Source organism: Dendroctonus ponderosae, unplaced genomic scaffold (genome assembly GCF_020466585.1).
Source record: "Dendroctonus ponderosae isolate FM_Combo_2020 unplaced genomic scaffold, Dpon_F_20191213v2 Dpon_F_20191213_1, whole genome shotgun sequence".
In the NCBI taxonomy this organism is placed as follows: Eukaryota; Metazoa; Arthropoda; class Insecta; order Coleoptera; family Curculionidae; genus Dendroctonus; species Dendroctonus ponderosae.
In genome coordinates this window covers 13967991-13993094 of record NW_026017110.1, presented here as the reverse complement: position 1 = coordinate 13993094, position 25104 = coordinate 13967991, and the positions used below count along the sequence as shown (strand labels likewise).

The 25104-nt window shown below is 33.0% G+C and overlaps 1 protein-coding gene across 18 annotated transcripts in view; it reads right to left on the bottom strand.

Moving 5' to 3' along the window:
- Positions 1–25104, bottom strand: part of LOC109533899 (disks large 1 tumor suppressor protein) — a 476297-nt gene that overhangs the window by 50810 nt on the left and 400383 nt on the right. For 17 of the 18 annotated variants that reach the window (XM_048670186.1, XM_048670185.1, XM_048670184.1 and 14 more), the window contains 2 exons: positions 9861–10136; positions 2943–3164 (listed from right to left, as the gene is read on the bottom strand). In XM_048670186.1, coding sequence (XP_048526143.1) covers positions 2943–3164; positions 9861–10136 — 498 coding nt within the window. Of the gene's footprint in view, positions 1–2942; positions 3165–9860; positions 10137–18013; positions 18342–21308; positions 21552–25104 lie in introns of those variants that run through there. The other variant, XM_048670202.1, reaches the window with a different exon arrangement.

Sequence of the window (25104 nt, the reverse complement as noted above, 5' to 3'; positions counted from 1 at the left end):
CTACCACACGTTTATGATACACCCCGTATATTGGAAAGTAATTTTAAAATGTGGACCTTTTAAACATGAAAAACTTTCGTAGGACGTATTTTCTTAAAAATTTTCTTTCTCTCTAAAGTTCATATTTACTGAGATATCGCACTTTGACGCACTAATGAGCAACCCTGTATATCACAATCACAATTATGGAAAATCAATAAGTCAGCTTATCGCTAATACTACAAAATATATCTTCTGAAGTTGAACTTTTGAGGCTACTATGAATAATAAATTTAATTAAAAATACCTTATGCATTTGATTCCTGGTAAAAAGCGAGCAATGATCATTCAAACGAAAAACATGTTTATTTTTAATTTATTTTCAGCGCAAACTAAATATGTTCCAAAACTAGTGAAAAAAAAATAAATGAAAACTGCAATTATTCAGTAGCAAAAAGAATGGCTCCACTTTAAATTAAAGTCTTCAAACAACAAAAATTGCCAGATTAAAATTTCAGGAAGTTTCCACATTTCAAACTTCTTCCTCAACTTGCATTTTACCTGTAATTTTTCGACGAAGACAGTGCAACGTTAATATCCGGATATTGTTTAATTCGAACTTAAGTCTTCCTTAGAACCGAGCAACAAAGAAGAGTAGTTTTAATCAAAACTTTCAGAGGCAAAAAGAAATTCAGGTACTTTTTGGTGGTAATTTAATTACAACTCGACTGGCAACGGAAATAACTGAGAATATTTTAATATTTTGTGATTTTGCTAATAGCAGAGATCCAGAGAACATCGCTGTCTTTATTTTGCTCTTTGTAATAAGGTGCAACAATGGCTAATTTAAAAACGTTTATATATATATATAAATAATCTTTATTTCCTACAGAAAAAGGCTATCGACCCAATCGGTCTTTCTGCCCTAAAAACGTTTATTTTTGTAAAATTTGAATTTTTTTAAAATTATTTCTACTTGCCCTTGCTTTGTACTCTGCACTTTGCAATGGCTTGGACGTTATGGCCAAAAACATTATTAAACTGTTTTCTCTTTTCCATTAAACGTGAGGCGAGAATTATTCCATTTGCCCTTCAATTTATTATGGAGTTCAACATCAACAAGTAACATTTGTAATATTTTCAAAACCAATATTCCATTAAATTTATTGACTTTATTATGAAACAACTTTTTTATTGACTTTATTGTGTTTATGAACGAACTTCTGGCTGCTACCGATTGCAAAATGTTTAACCTCAAATTGAATAGTAATGTTTTTATTTCAAGATTTTAAAACGATGCATTCCAGAATTTAAAAAAATTAGAATTAAACCCTGTACCAACTATGTACTTAATTTTACAATTCAACGTTCTAAAGAAAGTACATTCCAGTTCCAAGAATGCCGGTTGATGGTTCCAATTATCTTTGATTTTTATTAAAACGTACTTAAATTTATCGAATTTCGATTGAATGTCGCGATATAAAGTGACCCAATGTTAATACTTGGGTCACTAAACGGTATTAATAAAAACCAGAAAAATCACTCTTACATTTTTGCGTTAAAGTTTCATCGGTAGTAGTGCTACATCCGTCGAACTAAACAGGTTTTACCCGATTCAGGTTTTTATTGATTCTTATAGTGAAATTCATAATATTGCATGTTTATGATTACGTAACTCTAAATACGTTCTTCACACTGACTTAAACACCAAATTTACACCGCGCAGTAAAATAAAAAATAAGCCGTTTTCTTTAATAATCAGTCAAATGAAACTGCCAACTTAAAATAATTGCAAGGCTTTTAGAAGTGTCCAATCCCGCATGTGTTGGATGACATTCATTGTAGCGACTTTGGAAGCTGCTGTTGTCCCCTCTGAAACCATTACAATTACTCAAAGCTGAAGACACCGAGGCTAATTGCGCTAATTGGATGCCAAGACAATCATAGAAAAGATCAGGACAATAGCAGTGTTTGTGATATAAAGTCATATCACCCAAATTGAAACGTTTTTAAACATTATATTTTCGGCTCAGGAAAATCTCACAATAAATGGCCCCTCCATAATTCTTGTCATAAAACATCAGCTTGCAATATTTTGTTCTTCAAGACAGAAACACTACAACACGCTTATCTTCAGTTGCCTACTTAAGTTACAGCCATATAAAAACGTGCTTATTACCATTTTGTTGCAAACAGATCTCGTTCATAAAGATTATATAAAACCTCATATTCAACCATCAGAAATTAGTATTTTTCAGTAGTATACGAAGTTTCTATTCGAAGAGCTATTAATTTGGAACAACACACAAAATTGTAAAATAAATTCAAATAGGGAATTACATCAATCTATGGTGAAAAAACGAGCTTAATGATTTTTTTCCAAAATTATCTCCTATTTAGTATGTAACTGAAAGGTTAAGACGTGTTGAATTTAAAAGAAAGATATAAATGTTCATAATTGAAATTAAACTAAAAAAACATTTGAAATTGATTTTTGTAGATAATTGAAGCCGAAATTATAAAAGCTAACTGTAAATCTGTCTAATTGCAGATTTCAATTTTCTTTCAATTTTGATCAACTGTATTTTATAGCCATTTTCGAAATTCACTTCAACACACAAAGCTCTTAAGATGAATTCATATTTGTTGAGCAACTCCGTACACAACTAAAAAAATTAATAGATGTTAGGACTTTCTCCAATCACGTATTTTCTTGATGAGTTTTATATGGCAACAACTTAAGTGGGAATATTGGTAAGTTTATAAACCTTAGGTATTTCAATATTTCGACAGCTTTGTAGTCAAAAAGTACGTTTTATTCAGGTATTTTGTCATATTATGTATTCCCTGTTTATAAAACATCCTGTATATGGGTCTGCTCAGGCAGCAAGCAAAGCTTAATTTCTAGGAACTTGTAGAGAGCGCAAGAAGTTGAATTGATGACACCAAGAAAAAGCACTTACCTCCGCATCTCTGACAGCTATCAATTTGTCCCCCACCATCAGTCTGCCATCAACTTGTGCAGCACCACCCTCCATAACTTTGGTGACGTAAATTCCATTATCACCTGGTATATGTTGATTTCCAATACCTCCTGCGATACTGAAGCCAAGCCCTTTGTTGCCCTTAAGTAGCTCTATTTCCATTAGTCTCATGTGACGAGGTTGCCGTCGACGTCTAATACTCTGCAAAACAGGAAATTACCATAATATTTGCTTCGTTTTAGTAATATCGGGCAGTTAATAATAACTCAAAATTCAACGTCATAAAATAGAAAGCAACATTTGAAAGATTTACAGCTTATATGGTCGATTTCTGTTATTACGGTTGCTCGTGGATCGACTTACACAAAAAGGCAATTTAAATGTCGGCTGTCAGAGAGACCTCGTATAGGTAAACCGAAAATATTTCTCCACAAAACCCAATCCGAGACGCGAGTTCGAATAAATGCAAACCGGAAAACTCAGTCGACTCAAGCAAAATATACTGGAAATCGGTGCACACTTTTCGACTTTAGATTTCCTAAGTGTGCAATCATTTTATTTGAGTGCTCCGAATCGGAAATAACTTGCGAAAGGCCAGTTGTAAGAAATGCTCTACTCCTAATCAAGATCAATGAATGGTGGTAGCTGGTAGTAAGTTGATTGAAAAACATCAGTTCTATAATGAGACACGAAACGAAGAAGTTTTGCTTTATTGATCTTTTCATTAAAAATCTGTGTATTCTAACTGTAACTTAAAATAAGTATGTTAGTTAATTACTTATATATCTTTAGTAGGTAGTAACATATTGTGAGTTATAAATAGGAATTAATTGTAGGGCACATTTCAAATGTTGACAAGCCTTAAACGAATTCCAATTTTTACCAAAATTGAGCAAAATACATTGCGCGTTCCGGCTGACAACACATGAAAGATACAGAAAAACTTTCACAATATTGGAACGAAACTATCTGCCCACATCAGATTGAAGAACAAGACCCATTCTCACCGAAGTAAATGAGGACTGGACTGACATTTGCCATTATGGAACAATAAAACGCATTTAAACAGAAACGAAAATTAAATTATAACATCAGCAACACGAGAAAGAGAATGATTATAAATGGAAAATTTAAAATATGGTCCTATAAGTAGAAAATACATATTTTAAATGTAGTATCTGTATGTTACTTATCGTTCAACATATTATTCTAGCCGCTAAAGCAGGCATTTGTTTTATATTTTATCAATAAACTAAAATGTTAAATTATAATTTCTTGCACATAACACCATGAACTGTTCCATTTTTTTTGCTTGAGACTTTGCAGTGCGCAATGCTTTGGTTTTTAAATACACATGTGCCATTGTTTGTTGAAATCTCAATTTCTCAAATCAATCTCAAAACCGCATTACTGCATCTGAAGAAATAAAAGTATAAAAGTAACCGTTATCGATTATTTATTTTGTGGTGATCTAGGTGCGGTATTCGTTGCTCGTTTTCTAGTTCAATAGTTCAGATTATTGTATAATACAGGCGATAATCGATGATCCGGATGCTGAAGCAATAAAGTATAGGTACGCGCTTTAATTCGGTATGAAATTGAATTGGAAAAAAGTTTATTGTGATCGATCCTCATTTCATATCCTTCTTTTTCAAACTTACGCGTAACACCGTATTACAAAATCGAAGTACCAATTGGCAATAAATAATAATAAAATATATGGCGAAATATAAAAATTGTTATTTTCGGAACTTTAATAGTTTTTATTATTATCCATCTAGTACGTGAGCCAAATATTTTCTTTCTCTGCTGAGTTATCGGTTCAAGTGTTTTTGTTGCAAAATTTCACATTCTGCGAGCAATTAACGATTTAAAAAAATACTTATGCACTAGAGGGATGAAACTGAAAATGTGGTTTTCCCGCCGGCTCAAAGTTGCTTCAAGAAAGTTTAGGCAGCTTCTCCCCAGCCTTCAAATAATATAAAATTTGGTTTTTCCCGATTCCGCTAATTCTATACTGACCTTACTTACATTGAAAGTAGTGTATATTATATTATTATTACCTATAGCCACATCTACTGAGAACAAATAACCGAGACAATAAATAACATACTTCCTTTCAGAAATTCCAGTTTCCGTTCAATATTACGTCCTTTTGAGAAGCCAATATCCTCGTTCACGTGTCGTTTAAAAAGTTGACAAATGTAAAAACATTTGGACTGGATGAATTTCAAAAAGATGCGCAAATCATGCAATAAAAACTAATTACATTACCCGTTTGTACAAATTTCTCCAGTTTCAGTCCGTTCCTAACTTATATACCTATGTATGCCTACAACCTAAAGGAAATGTTAATTGACTCAATAAAATATTCAGTAGTAAATTGAAATAGAAATTATTTTGTTGTTTACAATTGAGAAATTATTAGGAGAGAGAGATAAATTACAGGGAGATACAGGTGCAAGAGTTAATATTTGAATATTTGAACGAATAAGCTATTTGAAATACAAAGAAAGTTCCATACAATTAACAAAAAAGACACACGGCATTTCAGTCAGAAACAATGTTAAGACACCTCAAACGATTAGTGTTTCACCAGCGGTTTAAAAAAGATAAAGAAGCTGAAATAGGTACCATAAATTTAATGAGTTACGATAATATTGCTCAATTATGTATAGTAATCTGCTATCATTTGGTACGTAAATTTTAAAATTTAATTTAAGTGAAACTCGAGTAACCTTATAGTGACTGAATAAATTTATAAGATCTTGAGTTTTTGTTAAACCGCAAATTTTACTAGAAATGCTCCTTAAAAATTACGGATTACTTTGGAATATTTATCATAATTTTTCTTAGAAACTGATGCTCCTGTAAGCGTCGAAAGAAGAAATAACACGCAAACAACATTGCACCGGAAAATGCACAACTTTGCTACGCGACCAGCATGAACTAAAACGGGTAAAAAATTTCAAGTTATCAATTTTTCTTATACTATTCAAATGGCAGAAAATTTCAAAAATTCACTTATGTCTACTATGTGTTTATTAAATCCAGAACGTATGGCTCATACGAGTATAAAAAGCGGGTCGCAATATTACACCCTCCACATCTTGGAAAATCCGGATCACGAAACAAAATGACTGCAATTTCCTTTCAGCTTTAACCAGAGCTCTTTCGTAATATAATTCTAGGGGTAACTAACGATTCTTTTATGATAATTCATTGGATAAACTAATACAACCAACGGATACGCCATATCACAGAAATGTTTATTCAATATATGTACTTATTTAATCAACATTTTAAGTAAACAGTTTCCAGAGTAACTAGGTTGGCCTCATTAACAAGTCTCGTTAACAATTATGTTTCATTTTGATTTAAAGGCAAATAAGTATGTTTCCAAAACCAAACATGTTGGTAATAGGGATGGTCGATATTTAACGCAACCGCTAAAATCACAGTGTTCCAGATGTCTAACCTGACGCCGCAGTTACACTTGCCAATTTAACCGGTTGTTTTTTGAAACCGCCTCATAGGCCAGAAAAAGTGATTCGCACCAGCACAGAACCGATTCGACACTGTTCAGCGATATATCCAGATGCAGCAGTTTGCCAATTTAACCGGTTGTTTTTGGAACTCTCATAAAATTGAAAAAGTTGTTCGCACTCGAGGTGTGATAAACGGTTGTGTTTCTGGAACAGCGTTACAGTTTCACTTTGATATTAGGTTCCAAACTAAGCAATAGTTCACTGATCTGACTGTTGATGATTCTTGGAGAACTGAACTGAAATTTTTATCATATCTTTTTATCATTCTGATTCTGATCTCTTCTGATAATTTTATGTGTTTTTTTTTCAAAAATACTTCTGCGAAATTAATAGATCGATTTTACAAGAAAACTCGTCGACTATCTTTGGACTAAGTTCTGGTGCTGAGAAAATCTAGATGTCCCTTTTGATAGTTGTTTGGACAAAGTAAAAATGTTGTTGATATTTCTTTTAGATGTTAAAATTCCGGTCTGGGGTCTCGTCTAGCTTTAATCCGCTTCAATAAATTACTTATAACTCATTAACCGATGAGAATATATATTTTTTTTCCAATGATAAGAATTATTTTGTTTTAATCAACTAAATCATTCTTTATCACTATTTCTACCATCATTACCATTGCCAATTATAAATGAAAAATTTAAAAAGTAACATGTTACTTTTGGAACCGAATTTTAAATCTTAATACCAAAGTAAAACGGCAACGTTGTAACCTGTTCCATAAAAATAACCGTTTAGCACAGCTCTGGTTGGTAAAGAGAGCGAGACGTTCTTTTTTCTAAATTTATAGGTACATCTACCCCACATACATTACAGGCTTCAGTAGTACTAACAAAATTCGATTGAAACCTATTTGGCGTACAGAAGCAACTAACACCTCGGTAAAATTGACATTGCTCATAATTCATTTAAAATAATGATACTAGTGAACTGTACTGGATAGATAAGTCTTATTAAATAACGACTACGGGATCCATACAAAACAAAAATCATATATCGTATAGCGCGAATTCTACAAAAAGCTACTTAGGAAAGAGTTAAACAAAATAAAGCATTACGAAGCTTTATATCACACCATATATGGCTTAGATGGCTTAGAATATGACTCAAAGCCAGGACACTGTGCGACGAGTAGTCGGGAAATAATTTTAATTCAACCAACAATGGATGCAGCTGAGATGTACGTCGAGAGAGAATTTGTCGTGCATGAAAACAAAATAGAACTAAGCTTATGCAAAGTGGTCAGGTCAGTTTCTATGCAGGATATTTAGAGATTAATGACAAATTCTAGACTAATATGAATTTGCTTTATAAAATATCTATTTTACTAAAATACTGCGTTATGTAAATATAGGGCGATTAAGTTTGGTCAAAAATTGTAATTAAATCTCATTTCAGACGTTAACGGTTTATAAAAAAATATTGCACTTAACTGGAGAATTTTATCAAAACCCCCAAACTTAATAAATAATACCGCTGTGTTCCAGATTCAAGCACAGACATTTTATAGTCCATGGAGGAATCGAAAAGTAATATGAGTTTTATGGAATATACTCGAAAAATTCTTCGTTACGGAACTACAGGTTCTTCACGTTCACACAAAAAAAACAAATTATTAATGAGTGCCAAACGCTCATGATATTGGAATGAAATTTGCTAGGCGTTATATGCCATAAAAACTACGTTTTCCAATAAAATATTGTATTATTTACGTAGGGCGAGAAAGAAGCTGTTATATACTGAACATTTTTATTTCTTCAGACTCGTAGCCCGGAGAATATAATGTGCGAGGTATTTAACAGCCTTCTCAAGCGATGTATGCAGGGTGCTCGGATATTGCGTAAGAATTTTTTTAAGGGTGATTCTACATGCTAAAATAATGAAAGTAAGTCATGTAACAAAAACTCGAAATATGAATATTTTCCGAGTTACAGCTCATCAAACTTCATTTTTCTACCTATTCTGGGGTCTGAAACCACTAAATTAAAATGGATGGAGAATATTCAAATGCAGCACAAAACTGTTGTCAAAATTGAACAGTAATACAATAAGTAACAAATCCTATAACAAATCCTGTGACGTAGCCGTACAAACGAAATTGGCAAAATAAAACTTAGCTCCATATTTTGCTGCAAAGTGGAATTCTACGATGGCTATTGCTACTATATTGTATTCAAATATATTCAGCGGTTTGGGAATAATTAACAAATAATTTTTTTACCAAACTTGACAACTTGGTTTTTAAATAACAAATAATTTTGCAGTGCAATTTATAAAACACAGTTATTTTGTTTTTCGACTTTTCATTGACTAAAGTTGTTGCGGACCCTGGACTCTCTACCCATTATTTTTTTTTTAATTCTCAGAAACCGCTCAATAGGATCAAAAAATCGATTGTCCATTTCACGTTAAGATTTAACAAATGTACTGATTTATTTAAACATGCATTTTGTCCTATAAATAAAATGTCATTAGGCAATTAAACTGAGGCTACTTTAATTTCATCAATCACAGTTTACATTTGAGTGTGTCCCCAGAAATGCATAGGAAAGCTTATTCATTACTGTTGTGCACAAGTCCGTACGAACATCTGCAAGAGTCGCGCTACTAAAAATTAACAAAAGCTGGATAAGTAAAGAGATTAAAGAAACAATACGGTGCAGTGATTTCACCGCGAAAGCAACATTCTTGTATTTAAAAACGAAATTTCATCGTTTTTCCATGAACTCGAAGTCTCAAACTTAAGTACTTTGGGACAAATTAAAAATTATAATTGAATAGAAAATTTTATGCATAGAGCAAAATATTACCAAATTTGTGTTGCTCATAGAATTTAAGTAAAGCACTCAGTACAACTAAGTACAACATTAACTATTTTCATGAGGGTGAAACCAAACCGGAAAGCATTTGCTGCTGAAGTTATAAAACTAAAATCAAACGGTTTATGTTATAATTTCAATATGTCACAAAAGTACATTATTGAAGACAACGAACGAATGTGGTGTTTGTAATTTGAAGAGCTCGCAAACTTGATTTGTAGTTGTTTAGGACGAAATATATGAGGAACATTTAATGACAACTACTTAATTAACGACAGGGTTAAACTTGTGACTCGCAATTAACAAATCGTTTCTTTGATCTTCTAGACCACTTTATTTATCGACATATGAAAACATTGTGCTTGTCTTTTTACTGGGAAATCTTGTTGCGCTTTCCAGGGGTAATTAGTTGAGGTTAGAGCACGCATTGTATTGATATTAATAAATAACTAACCACAACAATTCAATAGCTTCTTTTTCCAAAAACCAGAGCTTATGGTGATAACAAAAAAATATTGAGTTAAACTTACCAATTTAACATTATTTCCAGCCCTCTTCAAGGCTTCTACCGCCACGGCATGTGGAACATCCACCACGGGCTGTTCATTGACACCCAGTATAGAGTCGCCAACAAGTAGCCGTCCATCAGCTGCAGCTGCACCTCCGCCTATCAGTTTCGTGACGTATATGGCAGTGTCATCGCCGACATGAGGATTATCCGTTCCACCAGCGATACTGAACCCTAGACCTGCACCTCCTCGTTCTAATATAATTTCTTCGTACTCCCATTCATCATCACCGTTAAGCTGAAATGAAAAAAAAAATTCTTGAACTTGAATTATCTTGAACCCAACGATCAATTATTGACCTATTTTGTGAAATTGGTTAAACATGTATAGGCATGCTTTGATCTTTTCAGTCAATTGTCTTGACGCACAACTCCACTACCTTCTCTTTTCATTTTAATGAAGCGGCATAAAAGGATCGATTCGCAGATAAGGCTTGTGCTGTTGTTGATACGACACAAATATTCGAACGAACAATAGGCAAGCAGGAAACGATATTTAGATGCAGAATTTTAATTGTCTTTGACCATAAACAATTACTTGCTTAATGAGGAACCATCCAGTGGACAAGAATGGCTAACTGAAAACAAACGATCGTAGAACAGTGGAATGTAATTTTCGTGTATACTTGTAGACATTTTCGGTGGGCACAGAGCGGTCATTTACAGCAAACAAAAATCGCAACTTGCACTTTGAGAAATTATACACGTTGGAAAGACGTTTCGGATTTCTGACTAATGCCTTATAATCGTACATCCGCTAACTAACATTATTTTCAGGGCAAATTAAAATGTATTGCTAACCAGTACTAACATATTTACAGCCTCCTTTTACTGCAGCAATCTGATTTTATCAAAACTAATTAAACTAATAAATTAATGAATAACCAATTTGAATAAGTCGTCCTCTATCTATTCATATTTTGCATTGTTGTTAAGAGTTAATTAACTTGCCAAATAGCAGTAAAATAGCTTGTCAAAAATTATCACAAGTTTTTCAGATGTTATCAAGAGATATAGTGAAAAATTATTTTTAAAATTGAGAATTTTTTAAGCAAATGAATGAATAAATGAAAGCTCATTTCATATTACAGCACAGTTCTGTTCAATCAATATTTCGCTTTTTGACTCTTGAGGCTGTTAAACTGGTACCACCAAGTAACTTTGGATAATATATTTGCAATTTAGAGCACCAACAACTATTAAGGGAAAGTTATTTGAGAGGGTAAAGGCGGAAACATTGACATGGTGACATAAAAGAAAAATTTCAAATTTTAATTTAAAATATGCAACGCTTAAAATATATCAGAATATCGAGAAAACAATCATAGACATTGTAACTTTCCCAGATTTAAATTTTAATTTGTCGTCAGGCTGTCGCGTTAAATCAATAGCTTATTGAAAACTGGACCATCTACTGAAAAAATATTAGTTTCCCCGTTTAAAAATTCCAGAATTATTTTATAACAGTCCATATCCAAGGCGTTGCCGATGTAGGGGTTAAGGCCAGTATCGCTGAAATAACGCTTTATCTTTATTTTCGCCAGATCACTCTACTTCGTCTAATGGAACTTTTATTTGACAGCTATTAATTACAATAAAATGGGTTTCCAAATTGAGCCGATAAACGCGTCAGAACAATTCGCCGATAATTTTAATTACGCTACAATAATTATAAGTCACTATTGAGTCATAATTGAAGAAATTGCAATAATCAGACGACTCTTACTGCATGTTACCATAATCAAATTATTTGTTGAATTGAGAATATTGTATAATAGTCGACAAGAGAGTGCAACATACTACTACTAACTGTACTATTGGCAAGTTCGAACTAGGTCTTCGCAAAGAGGGAGAAGAACGATTGGTCGAGTTCTGTCAAAGGGAAGACATGATAATAACCAACATATTCTATCAGCTTCCTCACGTCGTCTTTATAATTGGAAAGCACAATCAGACGTTATGATTCGTAGAAAATTCAGAAATACTATTAAGTCAGTAAAAACATACCCAGGAGCTCATGTAACATAAACGGCAAATTAAACGAACTACGACACAACTATAATTATAATATCACTAAAGACCTACAATGGCAAAACACAAAACAAGTACTGAAGGATGTAGGAAATGCAGAATTGAAATCAATTAAAAGAAAGAACCAGGAATGGATAACACAGGAGATCCTGGACTTGGTTATGATACGAGGTCAATATAAGAACAAAGATGTGCAAATCTATAAGGCCATAAAGCAGAGGTAAAGTGAGGCAGGCCAAGGAAAAATTGCTTCATGATGAATGTCGAGAGGTTGAAGCCTATCAAGACAAATACCATTTTATCAATATGCACAAAAATATAAAAGAAAAGGGCAGAAAGACCGATTGGGTCGATAGCCTTTTTCTGTAGGAAATAAAGATTATTTATATATATATATAAAAGAAATGACTGGAAGAGCAAAGAGACGACAGTCAGATGTGTTGGTAAACAAGACTTCATTGTAGGACCGACAAACTGGCACGGTGGAGCGAATATATAAAGAACTTTTCAACGATAATAGGACTGAACTGGCGAACCCAGACATGGAGTATACTGGAGCAATTAAAAACTGTAAACCCGGAAAGGCAGCAGGACCTGACGAAGTGCCTGAGACGGGCAGAATTCGTAGGGATTGGCTAGCCTCAAAATCCGTGACACTGCCAAAGATAAATAAAGCCAGATAATGTTCAGATCACAGAATAATTGCCCGAATGAGACACACCTTGAAAATAGTTTTCATAAAATCATACGTAACCGTAGGAATTAGAATAAGAAATCAGTGACACTCAAATGGGTTTTAAGACGGACGTGGGCACAAGAGAAGCGCTCTTCGGACTGAACGTATTGAGACAGAGATGCCTAGATATGAATCATGACATGTACATCTGCTTTATCGACTTTCAAAAGTCATTTGATAGAGTAAAACACTCAAAACTCCTAGAGATACTATAGAGAAAAAACATCGATAGCAAAGACATAAGAATAATATCCAATCTCTATTGGCACCAAACAGCTCGAGTCAAAGTCGGAGAAAATCTGAGTGAGGAGAAACCGGTCGTTTTGTCAAAAACGGGGAAATAATTAACAACTTGCGATACGCAGACGATACCGTTATTGTCGCCGACAGCCTAGAAGACCTACAACATCTGGTTGTGTTAACAAGTTTTTTTCTGCAAGAGATATTATACCCATTCCAGGTTGTTATGAATATTTATAGATGGTCTATTGTGGTTTGTTTTTGGTTTTTTAAGTTGTCATGCCTTTGGATTTCTTTAGGTTCATATCTAGGCCTAGATATAATATCCATTCTATTGTATGGAATGCAGGCTTGAACACTTAGATCGGAAAAGATCAAGAACATAGAAGCATATAGGAGGTCGCTGAGAATACCATGGGTTCACAATGTTTCGAATAAAGAAGTACTACGCTGAATGAATAACGCTAAAGAAGTTATAATATAATAAAAACACCATAAAATGGCGAAAACGAGAATTTCGGGGGCATGTTCTGAGAGTAGATATATTATAACATCCTTAAGCTATTTATTCAGGGTAAAAGAAAAGACAGAAGAACAATCTCTTGGCTGCGCAACTGGAGAGAGTGGTTTGGTTGCACGTCCGCAGAACTCTTCAGGCGGGCGATTGACAGGGTCCGGGTAATGGCGATGATTTCCAATATCCGATAGGAATTTCAAGAAGAAGAAAAACAAAGAAAAAAATTTAAGTTGCAATTGGAAAAACGTTCAAACGCCTTGAACCAAATACTAAGTATATGGCAGCAGAACATCACTTTAAACTACCCTTATTATAATTACATTTATTTGCTTATTATAATGATTTTTAACCTTGGTATAAATATTATGAGTTTGTAATAATTCTTAAAAAAATATGCTCTTCAAGAACAATAGGTCTGTTAGATAGATTTTGCATTCTTGTTTTCCTTACAGTATCTGCAACCCTGAGGAGGAAGGCAGCAGAGCACTGCCGAAACTTTGGAAAATAAAGAAGTTTAACATTTGTTTCAACAAACAAACAAATTTCCGAATTACGACGACATCCCAAAGAATTTATAAATTAACATTATATTTATTTATATTATCCTTATTGTGATTATAACAAACTAATTGGTTTGAAAATATAACTCTCAAACACAACTTTATTTTCCAGCATCTACATTGTCCATTGATCTTAAAAATAATTGCGCTATGTATATTAGGTATAAGTCTATTTTTCGTAAAACTCTATTGAACTAAGAAAACAAATACCTTAATGTGGCGTCTTTTAATAATAATAAAATATGTAAAATACTCTTTATTGAGCGATGGTAGAGAGTTTTTTTACATCCAACGGATCCATAAAAACTCTTGTTAATTTCTACCGACCAATTCTTTACCAAAAAGAAAATAAGCAAAAAGTCTTATAAATACATGATTTAAAACTTACTGTATTCTACATTTTAATTTTTTTACACTTTATCTCTCACCTACAAAAAGAGGATTTTTTTTTAAACTTTTCCATTGTTAAGTTTAATTTAGTAAATTACCGCTACCCACATTCAAAATAAAGCTGTAACATATTATTAACACATTAAAACTTATTGGACGATTGAAGCTGGATTTCTGCTTACAGAGATCTCAAACTCTTTGGCAGGATAATTCTTGTAAGGAAAAACTGTACTGATAAAATTATTGAAATCTAAAATAATACAGGGCGATTCAGGAAACCATGGAAATAAGAAAGTCAAAATAAGCTCATATGTTCGTCATTATTTGTTTCCAAGAAACACTGATCAATTGTAATTTAAACCCTACCAATTAAAAATAATTACAAAACAACCAAAGTGTATAAAAAGTTTATTCAGATAACTTTGACTAACTTGTTTTCAATGACCAATTTTAAATACAGGTGCTTTGGAATTTTTTAAAAATTGTGAAAATGCTTCATAAATTTCCACGTAATAAATATACAAATTTGATGTTTGTTTATGGTTTCTACTATAATAGTAAATGAGACTGCGTCGCTTAGAAATGCATGTAATATTTCTGAAACATAACACAGGCTCGGATTGGAAGGTGAAGAAGATATTCTAGATGTTGTAGACAATAATCCACAGAGAAGTTCAAGGCGTATCGCTATTCAATTTCAAAATTGACCTACAGTGGCTTGAAAAACACTACAAGATTTGCAGGCTTTTCATATGCAACAAGTACAACATCTCCAGGTCGGCAATTTTCCTTTAGGATAACAAATTTGTTTTGTTTAAATTACCATTGTTTAAATACATTAAACATTTAAATTAATTTAACGGACCATTGTTTAAATGCATTTTTTTAACGGACGAAGCTGAGTTTACTCGAGAGGAAATTAACAATTGTCATAATTATCGTCGATGACCGGAGGAAAATTTCCATGCGCCGCAAGACACAGTTTTCAATATCGGTTTAGTATTAATGAATGGGGCGGCATTTGATGTTCGGTCCTTGTGTATTGGATAGCAGCCATAATGGGGACGGTAATTTATATTTTCTAGAAGAGAATGTAGAGAAAATATTGGACGAAATTTATTTGGATATTCGGCCATGCAATAAACGAACACATCAATTTATAAACCCGCAAATGATAATATCGAAGGACATAATCTTATAGAGAAGTTTTTATAAACTAAGTGATAGAATTTGCTTATAATTATTTGTTTTGTTTTGTTGGTTTACTTATTTTTAGCTACTTCCAGTGGAAAAAGATTTTTTTACATTTTAAAAGTACGCTTTGCTAAAGTATTGTATAAGCTTTAATTTAACTGCCCGCCATTATATCAAGAGATTCTCACTTTGATATACATATTATGTATAACTAACCGCGCTTTCAAAGTACAGGGGATTACGGATACTTTCCACTAAACATTTTACACATTTTTACATGCATTTTTCTTTTCCTTATTAATATTGTTCTACACTTTGTGTACTTAATCAAGAAATAAGATTATAAGTGAAACGTGTGGTAAAACAACGCATTTCTTGCAGGAAGTTTTATACAGGTAATTTAGAATATATTTTCTTAATAGGTAAGAAAGATTCCAAAAACGCTTCGATTGTGATCAACATGATTTTTTAAGCAACCCACCCATTTAAGACTAAAGATTAGTTTACCGAATTTTAATCATGGAAGTAATAACTTTCTATATGAAAATCATACTTAGCAATCGCGGTGCAATTCAGCGCAGTTACGCTATGCGCTAAATCAAATTAATTTATTGTTATTCTCCAAATAGTGCGTCGTAATACAAAAAATCAGAAGACATTGACGATTCCAAATTGAACTTTAATTTTAAAAGTGGAACAGCAATTTTTATATCAAGGAAAGTCAGTGACGTATGATTTGTTAGTTAAAATTGACCAAAAACGAATCTGCTTGTACGCCACTTTTACAGCTGAAAGCAAGTTTTTTTTGCAAAAGCGGTTTCTATAATCTTAAGAAATTGGGTTTTCTAATAACAATTTGAACACCATGTATATAAAAAATTAAGCATTCTAACGATATGGCAAAATAAAGAATAATAATCAAAATTACTTGTAACATCTAGCAAAAAATATATAGACTTAGCAAATAACCTACATATTTCGGATCATTGTGATTTACTCTTCTAAGAAACGAATTACAAATTAATAAACACAGTCCATGTCTTACTTCTTAATTAATATTTTAGGCTGCTTGCCGTTCTCGCAAAACCCTGCAAAAAAAATTCTTCAAACATTAACTGCAAATATCGTGATACGAGGCATAAATTCATTGTCCATCAATCTCACAAATTCGTTTCAAATGACCTATTCTAATGAAGAAGTGACCGACATGGTCAAAGTATTAGTGTTTTGCGAAGACAACTTGCATGAAGGATTACGCGTGTACGCGCCGCATACTTGCACTTAATGTCTAACATTGTTAAGTGGTAAGAAAACAGACATTTTTTTGCGCAAAAACTATTAACGCTACAAGATTTTACAAACAGCACAAAATTGTGAATAAATGATTAGTGCATCAACCAAAAAAAATTAATTGAATCCATCCAACAAATAAAAAGTTCTTTCACCACTTGTCCAAAACGGCTGAACTCGATTGTTTCATCAAAATATGAGTCTTACATTAGAACGAATTCACAGCGAGTTTCACCAAAATACATCGTACCATTCTCCCGATATTTAAAAAAAAAACATTTTTTTGAAGACCCTTGACCATCAATAGCAGAGGAGCCAGACATTTTTTGTTAATAAAAGTTAGGTCAGATCGTCTTCTTTTGATCCAAAGAATATCGCAGTACCCTTTGGATCATGTGCTTACGGGACACCCTGTATATGCGACATTGTAGAAAATATACTAGCATCCACTTCTTTATTACATAAATTAATTCCAAAAAATATTATTTCAATACTTCATTTCATATCGAAACTTCTGTCAGTACTCCACGCAATTACCAACGATTAATCAAAACGGTGTGTAATTTTATACTTATATTTGCCTCAAAAATTAGCTATGCCATCTAAACACTTTCCTTCAATGTGACCTAAGTATATTTAAGTTTAGGTATAGTTGACGAGATATTAAATTAAAAATGTTCATCTGGAAAAATCGTCAAATTTATAGCAGCATATATTTATGTTTGCTTAATTACAGTTCCATTCTGCAAAATGAAATTCGGCTCCGAAATACGAAATTAAATTCGATTTTCCATAAAACTACCCATTTGGACTATTGCCAGGACGTCGACGATACACAAAAATATATATTTATCATTTTTATTTCCAGAAACAGGGTGTCTAGAAATTGTAGATCAAACTTGCTTGATAGTTTCACTCTTGAAAACTATTTTTTTAGACAAGTTTGAAACGGGTATCTAATGAAATGTATTCAATTAAAATTTACTACTTGATACTCTCAATAAATGGGTATGGATGATCGCATATATTTCAACTGATTCCTTGACTGACAACTAGGTAAACGTGCATTGTTTTACTTGCTCTATTCGAAAAAAAAGTAGCTTTGAATGAAAAATCGTCCCTGAATGTTATTATTGCGCAACTGTGCATATACTTACCATATTCATACTGGGAATTGTACCATTCGCATTCAGTTCCACACCGTAACCCATCGGTTATTGGTGGGGATCGAACACAATAAATTAGATCCAAAAACACCTAAACACATGCAACGGAAACACTACGCAGTCTTGAAAAAATCTTAATTATCGGATATTTAACGTTACAATTAAACTTTAGAAGTATCGACCAGTCTTGAACGAAACACAACAAAACCACACTTAGTTCCCCCAACGCGATCCGGTCGAAGCGAACACAAATATTTCAATGTGATTCAAGTTTAATTAGGTAGTTTGTAATCGGAAAATAGCCAGCGGTCTAATCTTGCTGAAATGTATTATATAACAATAAACTGTTTGTTTATTATTCTAAGGTTGCATTTGTGTGAAATGTAGTATACGCAATATTTATCATCACCGCTATATTTTACTGAAGCTACTTCACATCGCTGTAAACTGAAAATAAAACGCACATTTATATGATGTGAAGTGGAATATAGTTGAAATAATTAGATGTTTTAAGATCTATTGAAAACACTTTAAATAGTATATTATTTTGACAGCACGTAATAATATATTCTTAAAGCTGCAGTTTTGAAACATGGACAAAATTGTCATACAGACATATTCGAAGTTGTTCTAGGGGAAATTAATAATCATCAAGTCTATTGGTATTTTAAATTGTTCTTTTTTTTTCAGAAAATTTTATACAGTGCAATGTAAATTTGTGATATTATGTCATCGACGATTTATTTAAACGATAATCCTATTTTTCGTACTCTTATCATATCTCGTGTCCTGCTTTAACACCCATATCGCAAAGTGATATGAAGAATATTGAAAATGGTGGTATGGTCATTGATGAACATCGTGAAGAATTAATCATCATCACGGTGCACTCCCAAAAAATTTTCATGCCCCACTATCTCTCAAAAAATCGAAATTGGCGATTCAATGTTCAGTCAAGAGAAATCTGAAAACCCAAAAATTTCATGTTTATACAATAACAATTCTCTCGCCCAAGATTATTCGGAAAGCAGACGTGTTTTATGGTAATCTAAATCGTGGAAATTGTCGTTATTGGGCCAGAAAAGACACATCCTGGATGAGGAAAGGCCACACTCAGCATCCAGAAAAAATCTATGTTTAGGAAGTGTCATTGTTAGTGATATACGACCGATTATCTTTTAAGGGAAGATTATTAGATCCAGAGATTTAGAATTCCTTCAGGAAGAAAATAGTTTCAGATTTGGTTACTCTGCTTCCTGACCCTAATGAAGCCGATGTCCTCAATAGAAACACCTGGTTTCAACAAAAAACTTCTCATTTTGTAAAACATGTCCATGAGTATCTGAATAATGCATTTCCAGTCAAATAGATTTGTAGAAAAGAACCCGTCGAATTGGCTCCCATGTCTGTAGATTTAAGACCTATAAACGACGTATTTCTTATCAAGTTCCTTGAAAAGTAAAGGAAAACATTGAGGAGTTGTAAGAACGAATGCGACAACCATAATTTCCGACAAAGTAATTAGACATGTTCAAAATGAGTTTTGTTTAGGATATTGTCAGTTTCAACATTATGAACATCTATTGAGGAAATAGTAATGAGTTGAAAATTGAAAAAAAAATTAATTAGTTAAAGTCTCTTAAATATGTTTTAAATAACAAGAAACAAATTTTTCATATTTAGCGGCTATGTGTCCTTTGATATATTCTTTAAGAATCATGTTATACTGCATACTCACGGATCATTGGGTTTTGAAACATCAGTACCTAATGCAACCAAGTTGAAACTTTGAAACTTGGAACAAAATTACATTTTCGTTTAAATTAAAGGAAACTTCTGATCAAAACGAAGTGGAATTTGCAGTAAGAACTCTTCAAACTTCATGAACTATACCAAAAACACGTAATCAAATCTTTCGGAGAAAATGATAGATTCGAATGTAACCGGAATGCTAGGAATACAAAAACAAGCTATGTAGCTCCTCGTAAGTTGGAGCCAAACTCGGAGCAACTTTAGCTACTTGCAAATTTGATGAATAATAATATACTGGCTCAACATGGCAAAGAAAGCATAGGAGATTAGACTTAAACAATATATTTGAATCGGGCGCTTAACTGACCTGACGAGAAACGGAAGTTAAAGCGTGAGAATAGATGTGCTGAATACACGAAGTTTAGTTTAGAACATTTGCTAATCGGGCAAATGGCATAAAATGTAAAAATTCGGGTTATTCATAAACTAATAAGTTGCGTTTTAACATTGTTATTAAATTGAATCACGAGTACTTACGGTATTCTTTTCTATATACTGATAAATACGCCGGCAAGCTTTAAGGGCCGGTGGTAAGAAAGCTAATGACCGAGATCTTAAAAAGTGTTAAGGACTGCTTATAACAATTTAAACAAAAAGTTCCGTTTTTTAAGTAATTTGGGTTTGGGGCGAATTTAATCAAATTTTCTGCAGTTTATTGCTAACCAATGCGTGCTCACTGAGCAACTAGCAACTAAAACAGAAAACACAATTCGGTAATATATTTGCAATTTTGAAACATAAGCAAGGTAAAGCAGCTAAAAAATAAACTTTTTTATTTGAGAATTTTTTGAATCAAGCTTCGTTTTATAGATAAATAATCAGATCCATTGAATAAATTATTACATGTCAGTGGACAGTTTTAAAATTCAAGTTATAGTCAATAAACATTACATGCGTGAGTCAGTGAACCTGCAGAATGATTTGAAGATATTTTGAATATCTTGAATTTCGAAAACGCTTTATTTTCAGACATGTAAAATGGCACACTTTATTACCAGATTTATTAATTGATTCACAATATGATTGTTTTTAAAATATTTATCACCTCTTAAAATGTGTCGGCATTTTTATGGACTCTCCTGTATGTTACCGAAGTTGGAAAACAACAGGTAAGTAGAAATCCAACTAAAATCTACATGTCTAGTATTGCGTGCGACAAAACATCAAAGTAAAAGCTAAATTTAAAAGATTACATCAAATATGAAAATAATGTTTCGGCTTCCGCTACTTCTATTTTTAATAGTGAAGACGAGTGTTGACCTGACCTGTAAGTATTGTACATTGCTGTATCCAGTAATATCGTTAAAATCTTTATCTGTTTAAAAGATGTTACTTTTGACAATTTTTGTAGCACTTGTAAAACCATTACACGTTCCAAACGGATTCTAAACCCTATTTAAACCGGAAAAATACCGGATAAATCTAACTAAATCTAAAGCTAGTAGAAACTTGCTTGAAAAAGTTATTTTCGTACACTCAATTCTTGTTTGTGAATATTTCACATCTATAAGTTGAAAGTCTACTTCATTTGATTGAATTTTGTCTGGCGATAGAGAAATCGTCTGGCGCCCTTTCGAAATGTGAAATATCAGACAAAAATGTTTTTAGTGTAAAAAAGTCACGTCACGACACGGTAACACTATGGAATGGCGAAAACACGTAATACGCACGAAAGCAAATCGCATTACGCGGTCCTATGCCAACTACTGAATTATCGGAGGCATAGCGAGAGAGTTCGATAACTAAACCGATTTCTGTTTTGAATACTTGCCAACAGTTAATAAACGAAACAACATTTATCAGGAAAAAAAGAGACCTTGCTCCGAAATTCTAAAAATGACGCACATTTAAGCCATTCAACACCACCAATTAATCACATAATTTTTTGTGTACATCTAACATTATAATTAAGTTATTAAACTTCGCATATAATTAAGTGCTTGTGCTGTAGAAAAAGCTTTCATTCATTATAAGCGTGTAGGCTTTTTATCTTCAAATATTAGAAAAATGGTTTTAGGCCAGGACAATTACGACGAAATCTTTCAAATGTGTCTCTAACGGAATTAGAGCCATGCCAATCTGTAACCCTCCTGGTCTATTTTTACATGACTTGCATTCCAAGTCAGAACTCTCCAAAGAAAGTTAAAGAAATAACGTATACTATAATATAATCTATAATGAATACGTTCGAACATATGAATTGCCAGCTTGTCTAGATCGTCAAAAAGATTTTGGAAAAACGTTTTCCCAGACTTAATACGTGGTTTTGCAAGATAGCGCACCCCTCATTATTCACTATCCGTTCGAAATTTCCTGGACGAACGATTTCCAGGCAGGCATGGGGATGAATTGAATCGCGCGGAGACTTTCTACAAACAAATTTCGCCGCAGTTAATACCATAGGGAAGCAACACGGTAATTTCGAGCAATACAAAATTTAAATAAAGGAATAAGAATATGAATTGCGGTAAATAGTGGACAATTTACTAAGTAAATTTAACTGCAGTAAATAAATTGGAATTACCAAATGATTGATTCATAAATTCATTAAATTGGTAATATTTCAAGAATGGGTTGTTTCATCGGCAAACAGATAGGTACATCCATTTATTCTTCAAAAAATCATGCTAGGCAATGCATTATGTAAACGTCAGACAAATAAGCATTAATAATTTTTGATGAAAAATAACCAAAAAGCATAGTGCGTGTAGCTCCTAGTCATAGGCCTGGGTAACTCAGTGAATTTTTAGGAGTTGGTGCAGTGCTGCACAAATGGCTTGATGCGCAAACTCAACGCACAGGCACAGTTCCGTTGCTGGATAAACGTTACTTATAAAAAATAAGGTAACCTTTTTTTCTAGTTGTTTGAACAAACTGGTCAAACATTAAGTACTCATAAAAATGTTGTTGACCTTTTCTTCAGATGTTAAAGTTTCAGTCTCGGCTCTGGTAAAGCTTTAATCCGCTTTAATGAATGCGGCTAATAATGAGTTATAACTCACCAACTCACAGAGCGGCATCAACTGAAACGGGCAACTCATCACAGTGTTACCCAGGCCCTACTACCGTAGTACCGTATATCTAATATTCCAACTTTTTGCGAACTTTCAATTAAAATTGTCCAAGCTATGACATAAATTTCAAATTGAAATAGGAACTTTAACGTCTTGCATTATCGTAATCGTGCAATACATATTTTGCTACGACATGCTTGGTTAAATCTTGCTACTTTAACATCTAGAATCTGTATCTGACAACCCTGTATTCCTGCATATTATTTTCCGATGGTGTTTTGAATTTTCCTACATCTATCCGACAAAATGTGTTGAAAGAAAACAATCTTCTTCAATGAGAAAGCCTCTTCTTTTTCCACACAGCAGACCGTTCAATTATACAAACATGTATGCACGAGATGCTGAAAATACTCACTAGTATGAGTGAATCACGAACGTGATTCGCTACAAGAGTTTAAGATTAGGGTTTCTTGGGGCAATATTGATACGCACTTACTGGATTCATTTCGATTACTATCCAATTATAGTGAAATGCGAACTATACTTCCAGGGTCTGGAAATTCAGTTTTCACTACGATTACATTTATCTCGATTGAACTAGAACTGAATAGATAACATTCTCCCGAACTCTTACAGAATATTTCAATAATTATTTTGAATATACCCGGAAAGCTCGAGGATTTGAAGCTTATTAAAGCGAGTCGAGTGGCGATTAGCAACTCAATTCGCTCTGAGTTAGCTGTAAATGGATCCAAAGCACCATACCGGAAACAGCCGAAAGTTTCATTAAGAATTAATCTACAGTGAGTCAAAATATGGTTACTCCCTTGACATTCTGAAATGTAACAACTAGACTCATCAAGAAATACTTTTCTATGATGGAATCTGTTACATTCTTATTTGATTCATATTACAAGTATGAACTAAACATACCCTGAGAATACGCTCTGAAATAAGCACTTTTACTTAGGTGTTTCGTTTTACTAAAACGACTCACTTAAGCTTACTTAAAAGAAATCCCCCAACTAGATCATCGAAGAAACAAAATAATGTAAAGAAGATGAAATCGTATCTTCGATTAAGAGTCAAACAATCACTTGTACAACTTTGTACAACGTACAAAGTTGTGCGAAATAAATTAAATATGAAAACTCAGTGTGAAAGTCATTTTGGGAGAAATACATACTTAAATCATATTTATCGCACGCGTCTTATCAGAATTGTTTCATTGAATTTGATGTAATTTTATATTAACACCCGGTGTCCCAGAATAATGAATGGATCTTCGGACATTTTGAGCCAGAATCGGCAGACATATTTGTAATACAAATTATCGTAATGGTAATTTTTATTCAAATACATCGTCGAATGCGCATTTTGAAGATCTAATTAATAAAAAAGATGTTTCTGAACTGTATATGTCGAGCATTAATGAAAAAATGACCAGACAAAGCTTTAAAGGATCTGTTTTCAATTCAGACGAACAACTTTTTTTTTGAAAGTTTCAGTTTAAGTCTACCAGTCATGAAGAAAATAGCCATGGTCATAATAATAATCAACTTATCAGACCCTAGAATAGAAAGCAACAGCCGTTGAAATGAAAAACTGTACTTTCATTAAATATTTTAGTTTTTTTTCAAATCCGAAGAAATATCGAAACGGAAGCAGCAGAAATTAGCACCTGTCCTACCAATGCGGAAACCAACACAATCTAAATAATGACTAGAAAGATGCAATTAAAACGGAATTAAAGGATTCAGCAGCTCCGAATCACATGTTATTCAGTACTATTATCACTAATTAATGCATTGACTTGCATAGCACTAAATGATTGTAACTTTTGTTGAGAAGTCAATGGTGGCTTAATTAATCCAGAAATTAAATTTTCATTCTAAATTTAATTCTGATTTATCTTGATTCTCCTTTTAATTCCGCTCCTGGTCATGCCAGGCAGTCAGCGGTCGAGTGAAAAAGTGAAATCAATTAGCTTAGGGCACTGCGGCCAGAAATTCCCGGCAAAAATTAAAAAACCATGTTACGCATGGTAATATCTGGCTAGTTGGGGTTTTACTTTTTTAATCAGTTTGATTGCCAATCGCAATCATTTTCATATTTTTCATTTTAACAAAAAAAACATTAAACTGACTAATGGCATTTTTCCATATACAGGGTTGCTCATTAGTGCGTCAAAGTGCGATATCTCAGTAAATATGAAGTTTACAAGAAAATTCGTCCAACGAAAGTTTTTCACGTTTA